The sequence below is a fragment of the Bufo gargarizans genome, chromosome 2 (genome assembly GCF_014858855.1).
Source record: "Bufo gargarizans isolate SCDJY-AF-19 chromosome 2, ASM1485885v1, whole genome shotgun sequence".
NCBI classification, from domain to species: domain Eukaryota; kingdom Metazoa; phylum Chordata; class Amphibia; order Anura; family Bufonidae; genus Bufo; species Bufo gargarizans.
Genome location: NC_058081.1, coordinates 641516185 through 641535978, shown reverse-complemented (window position 1 = coordinate 641535978; position 19794 = coordinate 641516185). Strand labels below are relative to the sequence as shown.

At 43.4% G+C, this 19794-nt stretch overlaps 1 protein-coding gene across 1 annotated transcript in view; it reads left to right on the top strand.

Annotated features, from left to right (window-relative positions):
• Positions 1–19794, top strand: part of LOC122928875 (membrane-spanning 4-domains subfamily A member 4A-like) — a 44176-nt gene that overhangs the window by 5461 nt on the left and 18921 nt on the right. Inside the window, exons 2-4 of the mRNA XM_044282167.1 lie at positions 5297–5462; positions 6534–6665; positions 10770–10826. Coding sequence (XP_044138102.1) covers positions 5301–5462; positions 6534–6665; positions 10770–10826 — 351 coding nt within the window. The 5' untranslated portion in view covers positions 5297–5300. The remainder of the gene's footprint in view (positions 1–5296; positions 5463–6533; positions 6666–10769; positions 10827–19794) is intronic.

The following is a 19794-nucleotide window of genomic DNA, read 5'->3' as shown; positions in this document are numbered from 1 at the left end:
ATGCATGTGGAACCCTCAGCCACCTCCTCCCGACGCTGTTTCGCCAGTAACACCTGGCTTATTCTGGGGATGTAATTCTTTTAAATGATAGCTTTTTATTTCTTAAATATTAAAACTGACACAAAATGTATTATTGCAATGGGTTCCCTATTTTGCGATGATCTGTTTGATATATAACATGTATAGGTTTGAGTGAACGGGGCAACTATGGTGGCGGTTTCTGTTAGCGACTGCATTTAAAAAAAATATTTACAATGTTTATTTGGATTTTTTATTATTATTTTTTCTACCTATATTTTATTTAATTTATTAAAAGACCTCCGGAGGACACTGACTTTATGTTTTTCTTCAGTGTTTCCACTGTAACTGGGGCATCCACAGGAGCCCCAGTTAAGCCTCATTATCACGTCCGTGTCCGTGCTCAAATCTGTAAGCAGGTGGTCAGTAATGCATCCATGAAGGATCCGAGTTGGGTCTGTGTGTTCGTTTTTTGCTATCGCGTTGCATCCGTGTTTTACTGACACTGAACAGCTGAAAAATAATTTTCAAAGCATCTCTTCTTAATCAACTGTGAAACACGGATGGCATCCGTGTTGCATCTGTGGTTTTCATGGACCCATAGACTATAATGGACGCGATGGATCCGTGAACACGGACAAAATAGAGCATGCATCCGTGCTAAAAATATACATTAAAATGAATGGGGACGTGTGCAGTCTCCAGAGAACACGTACAGCACACATCCGTGAAACACTGACGTGTGGATGAGGCTTTATAGGGTAAAACAAACCCCTGTGGGGGCATTACACACAGGCAGAGCTGATCAGGGTCTCCTTAGACCCTGCAGCTCTGCTCCTGCCCGAGACACCCCCAGCTGATCAGCGCTGGGATTAAAGCGCTGCCTGAACATTTATATACAGGTCCTTCTAAAAAAAAATTGCATATTGTGATAAAGTTCATTATTTTCTGTAATGTACTGATAAACATTAGACTTTCATATATTTTAGATTCATTACACACAACTGAAGTAGTTCAAGCCTTTTTTTGTTTTAATATTGATGATTTTGGCATACAGCTCATGAAAAACCCAAATTCCTATCTAAAAAAATTAGCATATCATGAAAAGGTTCTCTAAACGAGCTATTAACCTAATCATCTGAATCAACTAATTAACTCTAAACACCTGCAAAAGATTCCTGAGGCTTTTAAAAACTCCCAGCCTGGTTCATTACTCAAAACCGCAATCATGGGTAAGACTGCCGACCTGACTGCTGTCCAGAAGGCCATCATTGACACCCTCAAGCAAGAGGGTAAGACACAAAAAGAAATTTCTGAACGAATAGGCTGTTCCCAGAGTGCTGTATCAAGGCACCTCAGTGGGAAGTCTGTGGGAAGGAAAAAGTGTGGCAGAAAACGCGGCACAATGAGAAGAGGTGACCGAACCCTGAGGAAGATTGTGGAGAAGGACCGATTCCAGACCTTGGGGGACCTGTGGAAGCAGTGGACTGAGTCTGGAGTAGAAACATCCAGAGCCACCGTGTACAGGCGTGTGCAGGAAATGGGCTACAGGTGCCGCATTCCCCAGGTCAAGCCACTTTTGAACCAGAAACAGCGGCAGAAGCGCCTGACCTGGGCTACAGAGAAGCAGCTCTGGACTGTTGCTCAGTGGTCCAAAGTGCTTTTTTCGGATGAAAGCAAATTTTGCATGTCATTCGGAAATCAAGGTGCCAGAGTCTGGAGGAAGACTGGTGAGAGGGAAATGCCAAAATGCCTGAAGTCCAGTGTCAAGTACCCACAGTCAGTGATGGTCTGGGGTGCCATGTCAGCTGCTGGTGTTGGTCCACTGTGTTTTATCAAGGGCAGGGTCAATGCAGCTAACTATCAGGAGATTTTGGAGCACTTCATGCTTCCATCTGCTGAAAAGCTTTATGGAGATGAAGATTTCATTTTTCAGCACGACCTGGCACCTGCTCACAGTGCCAAAACCACTGGTAAATGGTTTACTGACCATGGTATTACTGTGCTCAATTGGCCTGCCAACTCTCCGGACCTGAACCCCATAGAGAATCTGTGGGATATTGGGAAGAGAAAGTTGAGAGACGCAAGACCCAACACTCTGGATGAGCTTAAGGCCGCTATCAAAGCATCCTGGGCCTCCATAACACCTCAGCAGTGCCACAGGCTGATTGCCTCCATGCCACGCCGCATTGAAGCAGTCATTTCTGCAAAAAGATTCCCGACCAAGTATTGAGTGCATAACTGAACATAATTATTTGAAGGTTGACTTTTTTTGTATTAAAAACACTTTTCTTTTATTGGTCGGATGAAATATGCTAATTTTTTTAGATAGGAAATTTGGGTTTTCATGAGCTGTATGCCAAAATCATCAATATTAAAACAATAAAAGGCTTGAACTACTTCAGTTAGTGTGTAATGAATCTAAAATATATGAAAGTCTAATGTTTATCAGTACATTACAGAAAATAATGAACTTTATCACAATATGCTAATTTTTTTAGAAGGACCTGTACATGCTATCCAGTGGGCAGTTGGGAAGGGGTTAAGGTACATTTGCACCAACAGATTATCTGACACATTTTCTGACAAATCATTGTCTATGGGTCTGATTGGACAGGTATTGGTAAGTGACAGGTCTGTGCAGTGCATTGCCTAATGATCTGTCACTTACCAGTAGAAGGAGCTCCCGGCCGGACACAGACATCGCAGCTCGTAGGTAAGTATGATGCTTCTACAAATTGCTAAGTAACCATGGCAACCGGGACTGCAGTAGCGTCCCGGTTGCCATGGTTACCGGTCGGAGCCCCAGCGATTAAACTGGGACACCGATCGGTACTCTCCACTGCCTCCAATGATGGGGGGGGGGAGATTTTAATTAGGAGGGGGAGGGAGGGGAGAGGGCCCACTGGCCACCAACGGGTTAACTACAGGGGAGGGAGGGGGGCCCACTGGCCACCAATGAGTTAACTACAGGGGAGGGAGGGGGGGCTGGCCACCAACGAGTTAACTACAGGGGAGGGAGGGGGGGCCCACTGGCTACAAAAATGAGTTAACTACAGCGGAGGGAGGGAGGTCCCACTGGCCACCAATGAGTTAACTACAAGGGGGGGAGGGGGGGCCGGCCGCACTGGCCACCAATGAGTTAAAAACACGGGGGGGTCTGCCCCCTGCTGCCTGGCCTCACCTGCCAGGCAGCAGGGGGCAGTCATGTACACAGTTTTTTAGTATATTCTGACCTGAAGCGTCCCCATCACCATGGGAACGCCTCTGTGTTAGAATATACTGTCGGATCTGAGTTTCACTATGTAACTCATATCCGACAGTATATTCTAACATAGAGGCGTTCCCATGGTGATGGGGACGCTTCAAGTAAAAATATACCATCGGATTGGAGAAAACTCCGATCCGATGGTATAAAGGGACTCCTGACTTTACATTAAAAGTCAATGGGGACGGATCCGTTTGCAATTGCACCATATTGTGTCAACATCAAACGGATCCGTCCCCATTGACTTGCATTGTAATTCAGGACGGATGCGTTTGGCTCCGCACGGCCAGGTGGACACCAAAACGACTTTTTTTTCATGTCCGTGGATCCTCCAAAAATCAAGGAAGACCCACGGACAAAAAAACGGTCACGGATCACGGACCTACGGACCCCGTTTTTGCAGACCGTGAAAAAATACTGTCGTGTGCATGAGGCCTTACACTGTAAAAAAACATTTCCTGAACTCGGGTTCGGTTCCAAGTGGTGTGTAAATTGATGCTACTAAGACCCAATACACCACTGTTTTTGGGCCATCCAATCTCCAAGAACCAAATGTGACTTCTGCACCCCTATAGTCATGTAACATATTGCAAGGAATTCAGGCATGTTATTGAGGTTTGATGAAGTGTTTTCTCCATTTCTGTATATATTCCGCTTGTAATTTTTTAGAATTAATTGTGGCAAAAAAATACACATTCTAAGAGGTTGTCTTCAACTTTACCCACTTTGACCAACCTCTTTTTGTAAGAAGGGGCCCTCGACTACAAGGTATTCACAAAGTACCTTGCTGCTAGGACCCCCAGGAATCAGATGTAATGATTGGGGCAATCCAGCAGAGAGTACCAAGTTCTTGTAATGACCGGCGTCACACACAGGGAGGAAAACAGGGAAAGCCCTGCCCAAGGGAGAGGGAAAGGTGGTGACCCCTAACTCACCTTGCGGCTGGCACCTGACTGCCCTGACGTCCCTAGACGGGTTCCTCACCCGTGCGGCGATCACGTGCCTAAACCCTGGCTTTCCCTGAAATGAGCCCTAGATAGTGAACGGGCCGGTGGGATCGCTAGTCCGCACCACTGCACTAAGAGGGAAACACCAGGGAGAGGACAGACAAATACAAACAAACACAAACACCCAGGTGGGCGACCACAGCAGTCCACAAAGGTCCAACAGGGATCCGGAGGGTAGCATTCTGAAACAACCATCCGAGAACGCAGCAACACAGCTCCAGTGGGTCAGAATAGATGTCCAGGCAGGAAGCTCTATCTCTGGCAACCAGAGAAGTGTGAGAGAGGAATATAAGGAGGTTTGGGAGTGCTGGACAAGGAACAGCTGAGGAGAAGGAGCTACGGATCCCTGTGTGAGCCAAAAGGGTTTGCAAAGCAAACCCAGAAAGCTACCATAAGGAAAACAGCCCTATCTTAAATAGAGCGTGCAGCCAACCGCTGCGACTTCCTGACCCCGGGTATAACGGAGTCAGGCGTGGTTCTCGATACCCTCGTGACAGTTCTTGCGCGGTGCCACTCCAGGAGAAATGGAGTTTGGGCTGTATGAGTAAGGCATGGACATGCATGCAGTGTCCTCTAGGGCATGAATGTCAAACTCATGGCCCTCCAGATGTTGCAAAACTACATCTCCCATCATTCCCTGATAGCTGTAGTATGCCCAGGCATGATGGGAGTTGTAGTTTTGCAACAGCTGGAGGGCCACGAGTTTGACATCCCTGCACTAGGGTGAGAGAAGTTCTTTGTAGCTACTCTTCACTATGTCACCCTTCCAAAAAAAAAAATCACAGAGCCCAGTAATTTAGTTGCACAGTTCAGGCTCTTGTTTCCCTGGCTATACTCATCATGAATACTATACTTGAAATAAGTATCTTGTATTGTCAGTTAATAGGATGCTTATGCACAGGATTAAAACATCTGAGTATTGTTGCCACTTCCTGCTTCCAGTAATATGAAGGACAGCTCTGCAGCGCATGTATACTACTAGTGTGTTCTTTTTTCCTGGCAGAATCATGACCACCAATGCAAATATGCAAAGTATAATCATTCTGCAACATTCTGGTGCACAAAATGTTCAGTCAATGGAACCTCAAGAAGAACAAAGAAATTATGTGCCAGCTGATATGCCCAAACCCCTCGTAAAATTTTTCAAAGGAGAACCTGAGGTTCTTGGGGTAAGTGGCTTTTATTATTTGTTATTCACTGACATTGGGGATCTTAATTTAACACTAAGGCCTCATTCAGACTGGTGTATTGCACCAGTGTTAAACAGCCAATATGGGGGGTGGGGGTAATTGGGATATAAACATTGAGAAACTCTGCTCTTGAGGAAGGGGTATCGCCATTTTTAAAGATCCTCCTTCTCAATGGCCAATGTTCTGACTTTTCCTGACTAGGTGGTAAAACTTGCCAGTCCTAAACGCAGCCACATGACTTCACGTCTCCTCATGGAGGAGGGACTCATCTATAGAATTTTTCTAAGTTAGGCCAGGTTCGCATCACTGTTTTGCTTTCCATTCTTCTAATCTATCAGAAGAACAGAAAAATTAAAAAAAACACAAAAACGGATCCTTTTTTTAACAACAGTTGTGCACATTTAGCATCCGTTTGCATCCACTCTTGTCAGTTTAGTCAATGATCTGTTATTTCCAGATTAACGGATCTCTGATGAAACTGACAAAAACGGATGCAAAATGAGCACAATGGATACTCAAAATAAAGGATCGGGGGTTTTTTTTGTTCTTCTGACAGAAGAATGAAAAACAAAACAGTGATGTGAACTCGGCCTTAAGCTGGTCATAGACATTAGATATATTGTGTATCAGCAGAATATGCCATCTAATGTCCATGGGGGCCTCCATTGGCAGAATTGGGAGACATAAGGAGTAGGTTGCTTGATTTTAACATGACCGATCCTTTTGTTCTCTGGAGATAAGCTGTTTTGTAAATATCATACATTATCAATTAGCCTCTCAGGAGATTATGGTAATATTGTCACTTTCTGAGCGTCTAATTCCAAGTTGACAACCATGGTTAGATTTACTGCTGTTAGTTTTGCAAAAATGGCAGCTACAGCATCATTTTTGTTGCTTTCATTGTTGTTCTGCATATCAGAAATAAGATCGATGAGGTTATTTGTGTTCATCCTACAAGAAATAGAATATACAGTAGTGGCAATTTTTTATTTTTTATTTTTTTGTAGGAGGGTGGAGGAAATGATTAAACATTGTTCTCTTTTTATTCAGGTGACCCAGTTGTTTACAGGAATAAATTCCATTTTCTTTGGCATCATCTTAACCATGATGTTTCATGAGAAACCAAGCTATTACATAAGCGCTGCGGTTGTCACTGGTGTCTGTTTTTGGTCTGGAGTTGCGGTAAGAACACACGAGTACTATAAGCTAAACATTAAATGGTTGCTATATTATAATGAACACGCTGGGGACAGATGAACGTCATTGTACATAAAGTCAAGAGTTAATTGCGGGCTTGCAGCATTTGTCATATGGCAGATCCAGCAGTGTTATGAAAGAAAGCCACAATGCAAGTGTGAACATAGCCTTACAGCCACTAACACTTATAACTGCATTCAGCGACAGATGTACAGTCATTACCACTCATAGGTCATGGACAGACATACAGTCACTAACACGCACGGGTCAGTGACAAGTTTATACTCACTACGGACACATACAAAGCAGCAGGGAGATCCCAATAATGTATCCCCAAACATCACCAACTTAATGCATTTGAGTCCTAAGTAGTGCATGACTCCTTCATCAAGTAGCAATTAAATACAAACCTTAGATACAATCTCCAGACCAGACCAGACCCCAAGATAAATCCAGAATACAGACTTCAGAACAGACACAAAAAAAAATACAAACCCCAGACCAGACACAAAAATACAGACCCTTGACCAATCCCTAAAATAAATACAGATCCGAGCAGATCCTAAACTAGACCTCAAAATAAATATGCACCTACTGTAGATTTGATCCTAAAATAAATCCAATCCATAGAACAGATCTTTATATGGACACCTTCCTGACACCGCTAAATTTAGCAAATTTGATTCAAAAATAATTTTTGAATGCTTTTAATTATCTCAGCAATTCTGAGAATCTTTTCTTGGGACACATTGTACTTCATGTTAGTGGTGAATTAGCTATTTTAAAAATTAAAATTTTTCTGCTTTTAAGACGACTAGCGATATATATAGTTCTTAGTTAACATTCACCATACGTCTACTTTATGTTGACATTTTAGTTTTTTAGGACATTAGAAGGCTTAAAATTTTAGAAGCAGGATGCTAAATCTTTTTAAAGAGACCAATCCTGTATGGAGACTTACTGAAAGTACTCCACGGTATGGAGATTTATTAGCAGTAAGTCTCTATACAGTTTATAGAGCCAGAAGCGACGATACCAAATATGTATTTTTTTATTCTTTTTTTTATTGTACGTGGGTACACAGGGCAAAAGGTGAAACTTTTTTTTATTTTTAAAAGACACTTTTTTACATTTTAATTTTGTCGCACTCTGGACCTTCAAATGTCCAGAGCTTGATCCCTGTTTCAATGCAGTACAATGTGTGCTGTATTGTATTGCATTGAACTGTCAATTTTACACTGACATTTCGCCTATGAGACCCAACCTGGGGGCTGAACCTCATAGATCTACGCAGCTGGTGGGCCCCAAGGCCTTTGGTTGCCATAACAGCCATCGGCACCCCGAAATCACATAGTGGGGAGCCGATGGAAAGACACAGGGAGCTCCCTCTCCTCTGTAGATCCCATAGATGTGGCGATCTGCATTGGTCGGGGCATCTGGCATTGGCTTGACTGTCAGTAATAGCCAGACGGCCAGTTACGGCTTTTTAAACATTTGCAATATGAGCACCTTCTCAAGATGGCTCCTCTGCCAGTTCTCTGAGGCCAAAACTGCTTTCCCTCCCTTCACATACACACTTGCTGTTGCCAGCAGTTCCCTGCCAGTCAATCAGATTGGATTACTGAGAGACACCCCTCCTCACTCTGAAGACTAATGCAGGCATGCAGTGTGAAGGACCGCCCCATGTGTCTCTCTAACAGCCTAGACAGAACACAAAAAGAAAACAAAACCAACTTATCTGTCGCTGAGCAGAAACAGCAAATCCTTCCTTCCTCAGAGCAAGATAGAAGCTATAACCCGCACAGGACACTGGGAAGGGGCGTAATCTAAACTCATACAAACGACCCCACACAGTGCACCTGAAGGGAGGTGGATACAGCTCAACTCCAAACCCAAAACAAAAAACTACACACGTGCTGCTAACCTGGCAGACCTCCGCACATAAGCTGAGCAGGGCATGACAGATGCTTTTAAAAATATCCCATTTTGCGGCTGTATTTTTTTATTTTTGAGGACTTTGTCCCAGTTAGTTAGGCCTATGGCCTCTCTTAATTGTAGCTTTTTTTGAAGTTTGGCTCTTTTGAATGACAATTGGAAGGTTACTACTTTATAGTCACTATTTCCAAGGTGTCCCCCAACCTGCATATCTGTTGTTCTGTCAGGTCTATTGGTTGATAGTAAGTCCAGTTTGGCTGTCCCTCTAGTCGGGTCCTGAAGCAGTTGGGAAAGGTAATTGTCTTTGGTTATTTCCAAGAACCTGTTTCCTTTATGAGATGTACAGGTTTCAGTTTCCCAGTCTATATCTGGGTAGTTGAAGTCCCCCATAATAACGATCTCATTATGATCTGCCGCCTCATCTATCTCGTTTAGTAGCAGATTTTCTGTGGACACTGGTATATTAAGTGGTTTATAATAAACTCCTATTAGTATTTTATTATTGTTTTTGCCTTTATTTCTACCCACAATGACTCTATATGCTCATGTCCCTCACTTATATCTTCTCGGACTGTGGGCTTTAGACAGGACTTTACATAAAGGCAGACCCCTCCCCTCTCTGGTTTTTGCAATCCTTTCTAAACAGACTGTAACCCTGTACATTAACTGCCCAGTCATAGCTATCATCCAGCCATGTCTCAGTTATTCCCACTATGTTATAGTCCTACTCACACATCACTAATTCCAGTTCCCCAATTTTATTAGTCAGACTCCTGGCATTAGTATGCATACAATTAAGAGTTTTTTGTATATTTTTTTACCCTACACCTTTCCTTCTAAACTGTTCTAGTCCCTCCTTCAATTCCTCCCCCAGTCCCATTACCTTGCCCCCGATCAGCACTATCTTCCCATCCTATAATGCAATTACCCTCCCCCCAGTCCCTAGTTTAAACACTCCACCAACCTTCTAGCCATCTTCTCCCACAAAACAGCTGCCCCTTCCCCATTGAAGTGCAGCCCATCCCTACGATAGAGCCTGTAGCCAACAGAGAAGTCAGCCTAGTTCTCCAGGAACCCAAACCCCTCCTTCCTACACGCGTTAACCTCCCTAATTTCCCGCTGCCTTTCTTGTGTGGCTCGTGGTACAGGTAGTATTTCTGAAAACACTAGCTTTGAGGTCCTTCCCCTAAGCTTGTGACCTAAATCCCTAAAATCATTTTTAAGGACACTCCACCTACCTCTAACTTTGTAATTGGTTCTGTCAACCCGATCCGTGATGTGTCGAACTCGAGAGCCAGGAAGACAGCACACCGTTCGATGATCCCAGTCTTTGTGACAGATCGTCCTATCTACAGGGTGGACCATTTATATGGATACACCTTAATAAAATGGGAATGGTTGGTGATATTAACTTCCTGTTTCTGGCACATTAGTATATGTGATAGCAACACCGCAGGAGAAATGGGCCATTTATATGCTGTGAAGATACGAGATGTGCAGCACCTGAAACTATGGATACTGGAAGCCTGTGCTAGCATTTCTCCTGCGGTGTTGCTATCAGTGTGTGAAGAGTGGGAGAAGAGGGTTACATTGACAATCCAACACAATGGGCAGCACATTGAACACATTTTATAAGTGGTCACAAACTTGTAAATAACTCATTAAAGAATAAAATTACGTTAAAACCAAGCACACCATTGTTTTTCTTGTGAAATTCCCAACAAGTTTGATGTGTCACATGACCCTCTTCGTATTGAAAAAACAAAAGTTGGATTCAAAATGGCCAACTTCAAAATGGCCGCCATGGTCACCACCCATCTTGAAAAGTTTACCCCCTCACATATACTAATGTGCCACAAACAGGAAGTTAATATCACCAACCATTCCCATTTTATTAAGGTGTGTCCATAAAAATGGCCCACCCTGTATACCCATAATAATTGAGTCTCCCACTATCAGCACCTGTCTGGTCTGCCCTGCTCTCCTGGTCCCCTGCTTACTGGAGCTGACATTCCCCTGACTGGCAGAGGAAGCACCTAATATATAACCTAATATAGCACCTAATATATTTATTATGTTGTTCTAAAATGATTGTCTATAATATTTTTGATAGATTCTCTTTAAGCAAAGTGTTGAAATTATGTTATTTTTTAGTATATAATTTCAGGATCTCTATCAATTGCTGCTTCCTGCAAGCCATCTTTGGGCAAGGTAAGTGAAGCTTTATGTTTCTGAAATATAACAAAGTTACTGCAACCTACTTCAAAGTGTTCTCTTAATGCACATAAACAGTCAAAGGAAATTTTATTAAATAGTAGATAAAAATACTATAAAACTCCAAAAAACAAACTTTATTAATGACAAAAAAATTATAGGTTGCTGCTGGACCCTAGCATTTTATTATACATACAGTCCACCAAAACAAAATACAATATTAATGGTGCCCATACAAAATGCAGTAGGTATTATAAATTCTGATATAGTATGGCTGATGTCTATTAAATATTGTTACAACAGTGGTTGCAGAACCACTGTGTTAGCAACAAATTTACCTTAGGGCTAATCCTAAGGGCATTTTCCTGTCAGTCCCATGGTATTCACTATTTGACTCCGGACCCAAACCCGAAGATTTCAGTAAAAGTTTGGGTTCGAGTTCGGTGTTCAGCGATTTAATGGCGCTTTTTGAAACAAGCGTTTAACTCTTATGAAGGGTGGAGCCCTTAGAAGCCATCACAGCCATGCCTACTAATGGCATGGCTGTGCTTGGCCAGTGCAGCATGTGACCCAGCCTCTATATAAGCTGGAGTCACGTAGCGCCGCACATCACCCAGCTCTTACTAGTGTAGGGAGAGGAGGATGCTACTGTGAGGGAGAGAATAGGAAAGAATCTGATATCAGAACTTCTTGTTAACTCTTCGATCTACAGTGATTATTATTACTTTTTTGTGGGTGCAATGCAAAGTTTTTGTACCCTGCCCTGAGCCCAGTGAGACAGAAAAATAAGTTTTATCCATCTATTAGTTAGGTGAGTGTCAGCGGCCATTTTGTGCACCAGCACTGCATATGTGCCAGGGACAATATTTTAATCCTGTTCTTTTAGTTCAGTGGGCAACATATACCCATTTTTTAAGTTCATCTGCACTGCATATATGCCAGTGGAAGGGGAAATAATATAGGTAATCCGTCTGTGAGTTCAGGGACCCAGGGGGGACATATTCACAATTTTTTTCTGTAAAGTGCCCCTGTGCAGCATATGTAATATTCAATTCAGTAAATCCATCTGATTCTGGGGGGACAAATTAAAAAAATTTTTGCTAAAAAGTACATTTGCCCCCTGCACTGCATCTGTTAAATCCATCTGTTTCATTGTGGGTGAAAAAATCATATATATTTTTTTCCATATAGTACCTTTGCAGCCTGCAAATTGATAGTGAAATATAATCAGTGAATACAACTGGGACATTATGGGTCAAAAAACACTTATTTTTGGCCATAAAGTACCGTTGCGGCCTTCACTGCAAATCTGATAGTGAATTAAAATCAGTAAATCCACCTGTTTCACTGTGGGTGAAAAAATCATCATTTTTTTCCCATAAAGTACCTTTGCGCTGCATTTCTGACAGTCCATTAAAACCGTTAAATACGGCTGTTACATTGTTGGTTGAAAAAAATCATCCTTTTTGTGCTAGATAGTACATTTGCGGCCTGTGATGCATTTCTGACAGTCCAATAAAACCATTAAATACTGCTGTTATATTGTTGTTTGCCAAATTCACATTTTGTGTGACCTCAAGAAATGTTTTCTCTTTATGACACAGCCTTACTGTCAGTGAACTTAATAGTTGACTATTGGCAGTTACATTGTCGCCTGACATAAACCATCTGTTAGTTTGGTGGGTGAACGCAAAGAATGAGGAGAGCGTCAAATAAGGGACGTGGCCCTGGTCGTGGTGCTGCTGGTGGAGCTCCTGTTGCAGGGAGAGGACGTGGTCGATCTGTGCCAGCTACACGCACAAGTGAAACACCTTCCCCAGGTGCGAGTAGACGACAGAACCTTCTGCGTTATTTAGTAGGCCCGAACGCGGCTCTACGAATGGTGAGGCCAGAACAAGTACAGGCGATAGTATATTGGGTGGCTGATAGTGCCTCCAGTTCCTTCATATTGTCTCCCACCCAGTCCCCTGCTAAAAGATCAGAGTTGGCACCTGCAGCCCATGGCCTTTTTCCGCTAGGATCATGTTGAGGGCCAGTCGATTCTGTAACGCCATCACCGATGAAGAGCTCAGTTGTTCTGCTATTCCTTTTACCGCATCTCGAGTATAATTTACGAATCTCTGTTGATTACAGTACAAATAGTTAATCCATCCTACATTTTTATTTACGCCAATTATTGGAAGTATTGATTCGAAACCAGCAGCTATCTGGTTTCTAGCCTTGAATTCATCAGGAACTCCTCTAGGGACTCCTATAGCATCTATGTATACATGAGAATAAAAAGATGTAGAGAGTGACCTCCTTAGCCTTGACTGTACACCGGTTTGCTTATTGACTTGATCCCACTCAAGAGTCGAAAATAGAACAAATGGCATCAGCACCTTAATCAAGGTACATTGGCCAATCCATTCCATTCGTATCCTGGGTCGGAGCTTCATGTCTCCACACAACCACCAGATATCTGAATGTTGATAATCTTGGTGGACAAACCATTTGTCAGGGTAAGCATCAGAGTCACTACTTGTCTCATTTAAATACATATTATAGGAACAATATCCTGGAGGGAAAACACCAATCTCTTTGCCTGTACTGTTATGATTGAAACAGGTATAATTTCCAGGGTATGGCGTTATACCGAAACCCATATGATCTTTATCATGAACAGTCGGATAAAGTAATTCTAATGTTCTGCAGCGGGAGGTGTCATTGCTTGGAATGGTTTCAGTGTACATCTTAAGGATGCACTTGAAACCCTCAGGATCGGTAACCTCACTCAAAGGGAAAGGTACTGTACCCAAATGAGGTCGAGCTGCAGCACATGCTATGCAGTTGGATCGCTTCTGGGAAAGAACAGTATAGCGGATCCACTCTAGCCATACATTTGTGTCTGAAAACCCTGTCTCTAAGGCCATTTTGTCAATCATGGGTGAAGCTGTAGGAGATACATATGCAATTGCACTCTGATTCCCTTGTATTAATATTGCTCTAATTACAGAATTTGGGACTTTATCTGACCGTGCATTTTCCCCTGTACAATATAAAATTAACAGTAAAGCATGCAACAATATTACGGCCCTTGCAGTCATTCCAGCACTTGAGGTTCTGGTACTTTTTTGCAGTGACATGCGTGGACCCAATTAGGCTTTCCTTCCAACTTGACAGCAGTGGCGGTGGTTAACAGGACTTGATGTGGACCCTCAAATCGTGGTTCTAGGACTTTCCGCATGTGTCGTTTCACCACTACCCAATCTCCTGGTTGTAGAGAATGAGTTGCCTCTATGCTGTCTGGATCTGGAAGAGAAGCAAAAACTTGGGAATACACATTAGACAGTCTGTTTGTAAGACAGATAACGTACTTTGAAAGACTATTATGCTGCATCTGGAGTTGTTGTGGAAAATAGAGTCCTAATCTAGGGGCATTCCCAAAGAGTACTTCATATGGACTCAGGCCTGTCTTCCGGTTAGGTGTATGGAGAAAAGTGCCAAAGGGAGACACTCTGTCCATGGCTTATTCAGTTCAGCCATGGCCTTCTGTATTTTTGATTTAATTGTGCCGTTGAGTCGTTATACTCTACCGCTGCTTTGTGGGTGATACGCAGTATGGAAGGCTTGTTCAATATCCAGGGCTCCCATAATTTCACGCATGACCTCCCCTGTAAAGTGAGAACCTCGGTCACTCTCAATTGTCTCTGGGACCCCATAGCGGCAAACTATCTCATTCAGAAGTTTCTTGGCTGTGTTTTGTGCAGTGACTTTGGCCACAGGATAGGCTTCTGGCCACCCTGAAAACAGATCTACACATACCAAGACGTATTCTAGGGTCCCCACTTTGGGTAGTTGGATGTAATATATTTGCAGTCTTTGGAAGGGGAAATCGGGCCTGGGAGTGTGCCTCAAAGGTGTTTTTACCGTCCTTCCTATGTTGTGATGTGCACAAATCATACAAGCCTGAGTGAATTTGGCTGCAGTTACACTGAATCCTGGGGCATACCAGTGATTATTAACAAGAGCAGTCATGGCAGTTTTGGACAGGTGAGTATTCCCATGAGTGGCCTGGGCTGTGACTGGGAACAAGGCACGGGGGAAACACAGCCTTCCTCTAAGTTCCCATGTTCCTTTTGGGGTCATCACAGCTCCTTTCTCTAGCCATACTGCCTTTTCCTCTTTGGTTGCTTGAGACTGTAAGGTTTTAAATGTTTCATAGTTGACTGGCAGGGAAATTTGCTCTTGTACTGCTGCTATCCCTACAGGATCATCTCTGGGTTTCTGTGCAGCAGCTTTTGCTGCCAGATCAGCTCGATGATTTCCCAGAGCTTCAAGGGTTTTTCCTGACGAATGGCCTTTAATTTTCATAATGGCCACCCTCGTTGGCAACAGCAGAGCGTCCATTAGGGCTTTCACCCCTTTGCCATTTTTAATTGGCTTGCCATTTGCTGTAAGGAAGTCTCTAGCCTTCCAAATTGGACCATAATCATGGGTGATCCCAAAAGCATACCTGGAATCTGTATAGATGTTTGCAGTTTTTCCCTCCGCATACCTGCAGGCCTCTTCCAAAACTTTAAGTTCAGCTTCCTGTGCAGACATGTGAGAGGGCAGTGATTCTGCTTTGATCGTATCGTGCTGAGTGACAACTGCATACCCAGTATGGAACTTCCCCTGAACACCATACCGCGATCCATCCACAAAGAGCTCTAAATCTGGGTTTTCTAAGGGAGTATCTACCACGTGATCAAACCCTGCTGTCTCTTGGGACATAAATTGGAGACAGTCATGTTTATCTTCCAGGTCAGGAAGATACTCAGCTAGATGACTCATACTACTACTCCCTCCCCCCTCCAGAGGCAGCAGAGTAGCTGGATTCAAAGTTGTGCACCTTTTGATGGTGACATTTGGTGGCATAAGTAGTGCACATTCTAGTCTAAGGTGTCTGGTGGTGGACAGGTATTTAGGCTGTACTTGTGTGAGAATGGCCGAGATGTCATGAGGGACAAAAACAGTAATTGGATAATTTAGCACAATCTCAGAGCTTTTGTCAAGCATGAGTTGTACATCCACTACCGCACGGACACAAGATGGCGCTCCTCTAGCCACTGGATCAAGTCTGGCAGAGTAATACGCCACTGGACGCTGTTGGCCAGCCCTAGCTTGTGTGAGAATAGCTGAAGCATGGCCAAGACATTCAGTGCAATAAAGTCTGAAATCTTTATTGTAATCTGGTAGACCCAATGCTGGTGTGGAACTGATGACTAGTTTTAATGTATGAAAGTTCTCCACGGCCTTATCTGTCAATGAAAAAGGAAGAGAGGTGATACAATCATACAAGGGTTGTAGAAGAGCAGAGGCATTTCTGATCCAAGGCCTACAGTATGAGACTAGCCCCAAATAAATTCTCAGAGCCCCCACTGTAGTGGGCAAAGGAATTTGTTTGCAGTTATACGGTCTGGGGTGAGATGTCTAATCCCAGCAGATATACAGTGCCCTAGAAAGGTGACAGTGGTACAACAGAATTGAAGCTTCTTGCGGGAAGCTTTACAGCCATTTGCAGCCAGGAAGGTGAGAAGAGACAACGAGGTTTGTCTACACACCTCCTCTCCCGGGCAGCAAAGAAGTAAGTCATCTATATACTGAAGACAACTCCTTCAGATGGAATGGGCCAATCCACTAAAACCTGGGCTAAGGCAGTACTGTACATACTGGGGGAATTATGTGCACCTTGTGGTAAGACCGTCCAGGTGTATTGCTTTCTGTCATGTGTGAAAGCAAAAAGATATCTGCAATCTGGATGTAACGGAACTGAGAAAAACGCATTTGCAAGATCCACCACAGTGAAATGGGTAGCACTGTGGGGAATCTGTGCCAACAACGTATGTGGGTTTGGTACCACAGGGGTATTAAAAACTGTAGCCTCATTAACAGCCCTAAGATCATGTACCATTCTATACTGCACTGGCTGACCTTTTTCCCCCCTTTTCTTAATGGGGAACAAGGGAGTGTTACATGGAGAGGTGGTTTCAATTAGTACCCCATTACTGACAAAATCATGCACTATTTTAGTGATGGCATCTGTTTGTTGTATACTGAGGGGATACTGCGGCTTTCGAGGTAAAGGAGCATCAGGTTTACCTTCTACCATCATTGGAGCGACAGATAAATGGCCAACATCTGTAGGTCCGGAGGCCCACAGATGTTCAGGTAATTGTTGCAGCAGAAGGGACACGCCCTCTTCAGAGAGTGTAGACACATACATGTGGAAAGGATTATAATCACAGGCCGCTAAGAGACATATATCCTCTTCTCCTAGTTTGCCTTGTAACTTCACAGTACAATCAGGAAGATATGTTATCTGCGCATATATTCTCTGCAACAAATCTGCTCCTAGCAAAATAACAGGGGCGGTGTCACTGACTAAGAAGCGACTTAGCATTTGTTGGTTTGGGGCAAATGCAATTTGTATTGGCTTTGTGAGAGGAGTAGGAACCTCATTACCATCTACTCCTACACATGGAATACTATCCTTAGACATGAGGGATCTTTTTACATGTTTGCTGCGAATAACTGTTTTGGCTGCTCCAGTGTCAATCAAAAAGGGGATGGGCTCCCCCCCATTGATTGCCAAGGAGACAACTGGGGCAGGCCCTAAGGTTTGAATTTTTAATAGGGGCACAGCATTTGACTCTGGATTGCCAACTTCCTATGGGCGTCGCACTTGGGGGGGCTGAGCATTCTCTTCCTCTTCCTCCTCCCATGGGCGTGGAGATCGGCAACGACGTGCAAAGTGCCCCACCCCGCCGCAGTTAAAACATCTTATGGAATTATAATATGGTTTCCTTCCCCCTTTTTGGGGAGAAGGCTGGTAAGCGGCCACACCCGCCTTAGGTCTTTTGTTCAATTCAGCTTCTACCCCCTTTGCTACTTGTAACAAAATGGAGGGCTGTATAGTTCTCCATTCGGGCCTAGCTGATACCAGACCTTTGCGAATGCTTTCCCTAAGACCATCCACAAAAGCAGCACTCAAAATTCTCTCATGCATGTCTGAGGTATACTCAAAGCCCAAATCCACCCATCTTTGCTGGAGTCTAGTGTAAAATTTCTCCACACTTTCCGTTTTATCCTGATGCATATCCGACAATGTAACAGACTGATCACCTAACCGCTTTCTCCCCCATTCCGTGAGCCTCACTATGTATCGCTCACCGGACAACAAAGTAGTATCATCTCCCTCATAAGATCCCACTGAGGAGGCTATAATCTGAGAGAAGGAGTCACCAGCTTTACACTGGACTAAATCTTCTAGATCCCTCCAGCAACATGAGAAAGCTTTCCTTATCTTCGCTAACTCCCTACAGAACGGCATGGATAAATCCTCTGGATTGGGGATTCTACTCATCATGGCCAGCATCTCACTAGGGGACCAAGGGCGATACACAGGTTCATCAGGGATGTCATTTGGACCTCTGAGAGGAGCAGCTCCAGGGGTTAGGTACCTGGGCGTACGATAGGATATATTTGGTCGGGGTGGATTTGGCGGAGATGATATAATAGGGGAAACTGGGTGCATGAGATTTCGCATATCCAACATTGATGTTGGATATCCCATACTTTCCTGTGATAGAAATACACTCAAGTCTGAAAACGGACTTAAAGTGGGTGCAATCCTAGATTGGGTAGACTGGTCTGGAATATTTCTAGTAGGCATCATAGGGGCAATTACTGCAGGTACATTTTTAACTGTTGGGACATACAGTTGGGAAGGGTTATTGGAAGACATCACTGGATATAATCCAGTGCTGGGAACTATGATAGGAATTGTGTCCTGTCTTTGAGATCCACAAACAACACACATGTTACTCATCTCAGCATTCTTGTGTCTGCACACACACACTCCCATCCCCCATAATGAGGGGGTTGTTGTTCTAAGGAAGCAGTTTTGGGGGATGGAGAAGGGATGGATGGAGCAGAAGACACAGTGGGAGGTGCTGATAAGCACATTCCAGTACATGGTGTAGAGGAGGAGCTGACAGAAGAAGCAATAGTATTGCTTGATGAACCACAAGACCCAGGATTACTTTTTAAAGTTACAACAGATGTGGTGGGGGAAGGGATGCCACATGGCAAACTATCCTGTTCTTTGTTCCCTACCACACCCAAATCCTCCATCTTACTATACCAATATTGTCCATTCTTCTCAATTTCTTTCAACTTTCCATCAGTCACATCTGCAGACAACTTCCACCATAACTCTGCTTGCACCAGCCTATTATTATCTCTCAACCAACCTTTCTTTTCCTGCAATATATTTTTCCATAAACTTTCATCTAATCTTCCAGTTTCAGGCATACCAATTGCCTGCATGAACGATTTTAACTTAGTTACTGAAACTTTTCCTTCTCTTTCTCTCATCAACTGAGCTGCTGTTAACTTTTCCTCACTCTGTCCTGCAACATTAGAATTTCCCATTATTGTAGGGCACCAACTTAACAATATCTGGTTGCTATTAAACTCACTAACTTAATAATAGCTCAACAGTATTGATCCCACAATTTCTCTTGTACAGGGCACCAACTTAATAACCTCCAATTGCTTATTACTACTATGCAATCAGTGTTAATCCTGCACACTCATGAGGACGCCTCGTCACTACTCATGAATCTCCAGATTCTCGTCAGAACTTGGCTGGGATCCAATTCTACGTCACAGGATATCTGACTCAGCTGTCTAACAACTTCCGTTCAGTTTCAGCATGTTCCACCACACAAAGAAGGAATATTTCAATAGGTTCTTTTACTATAATACAGATCAGCTATAATTGGAACCCTTATATCGCAATAACACCAATTCAACTCTTGAGAAACCACTTGGGCAAAAGACTCAGAGGAGGTTGTAAAAATTAAAGCTTCTTACCTTGCTGCAGCTTGTGCCTTGTCTGATGGTTTTACGCAAGTCCTCTCTTGGCGTTTGAGTTCGG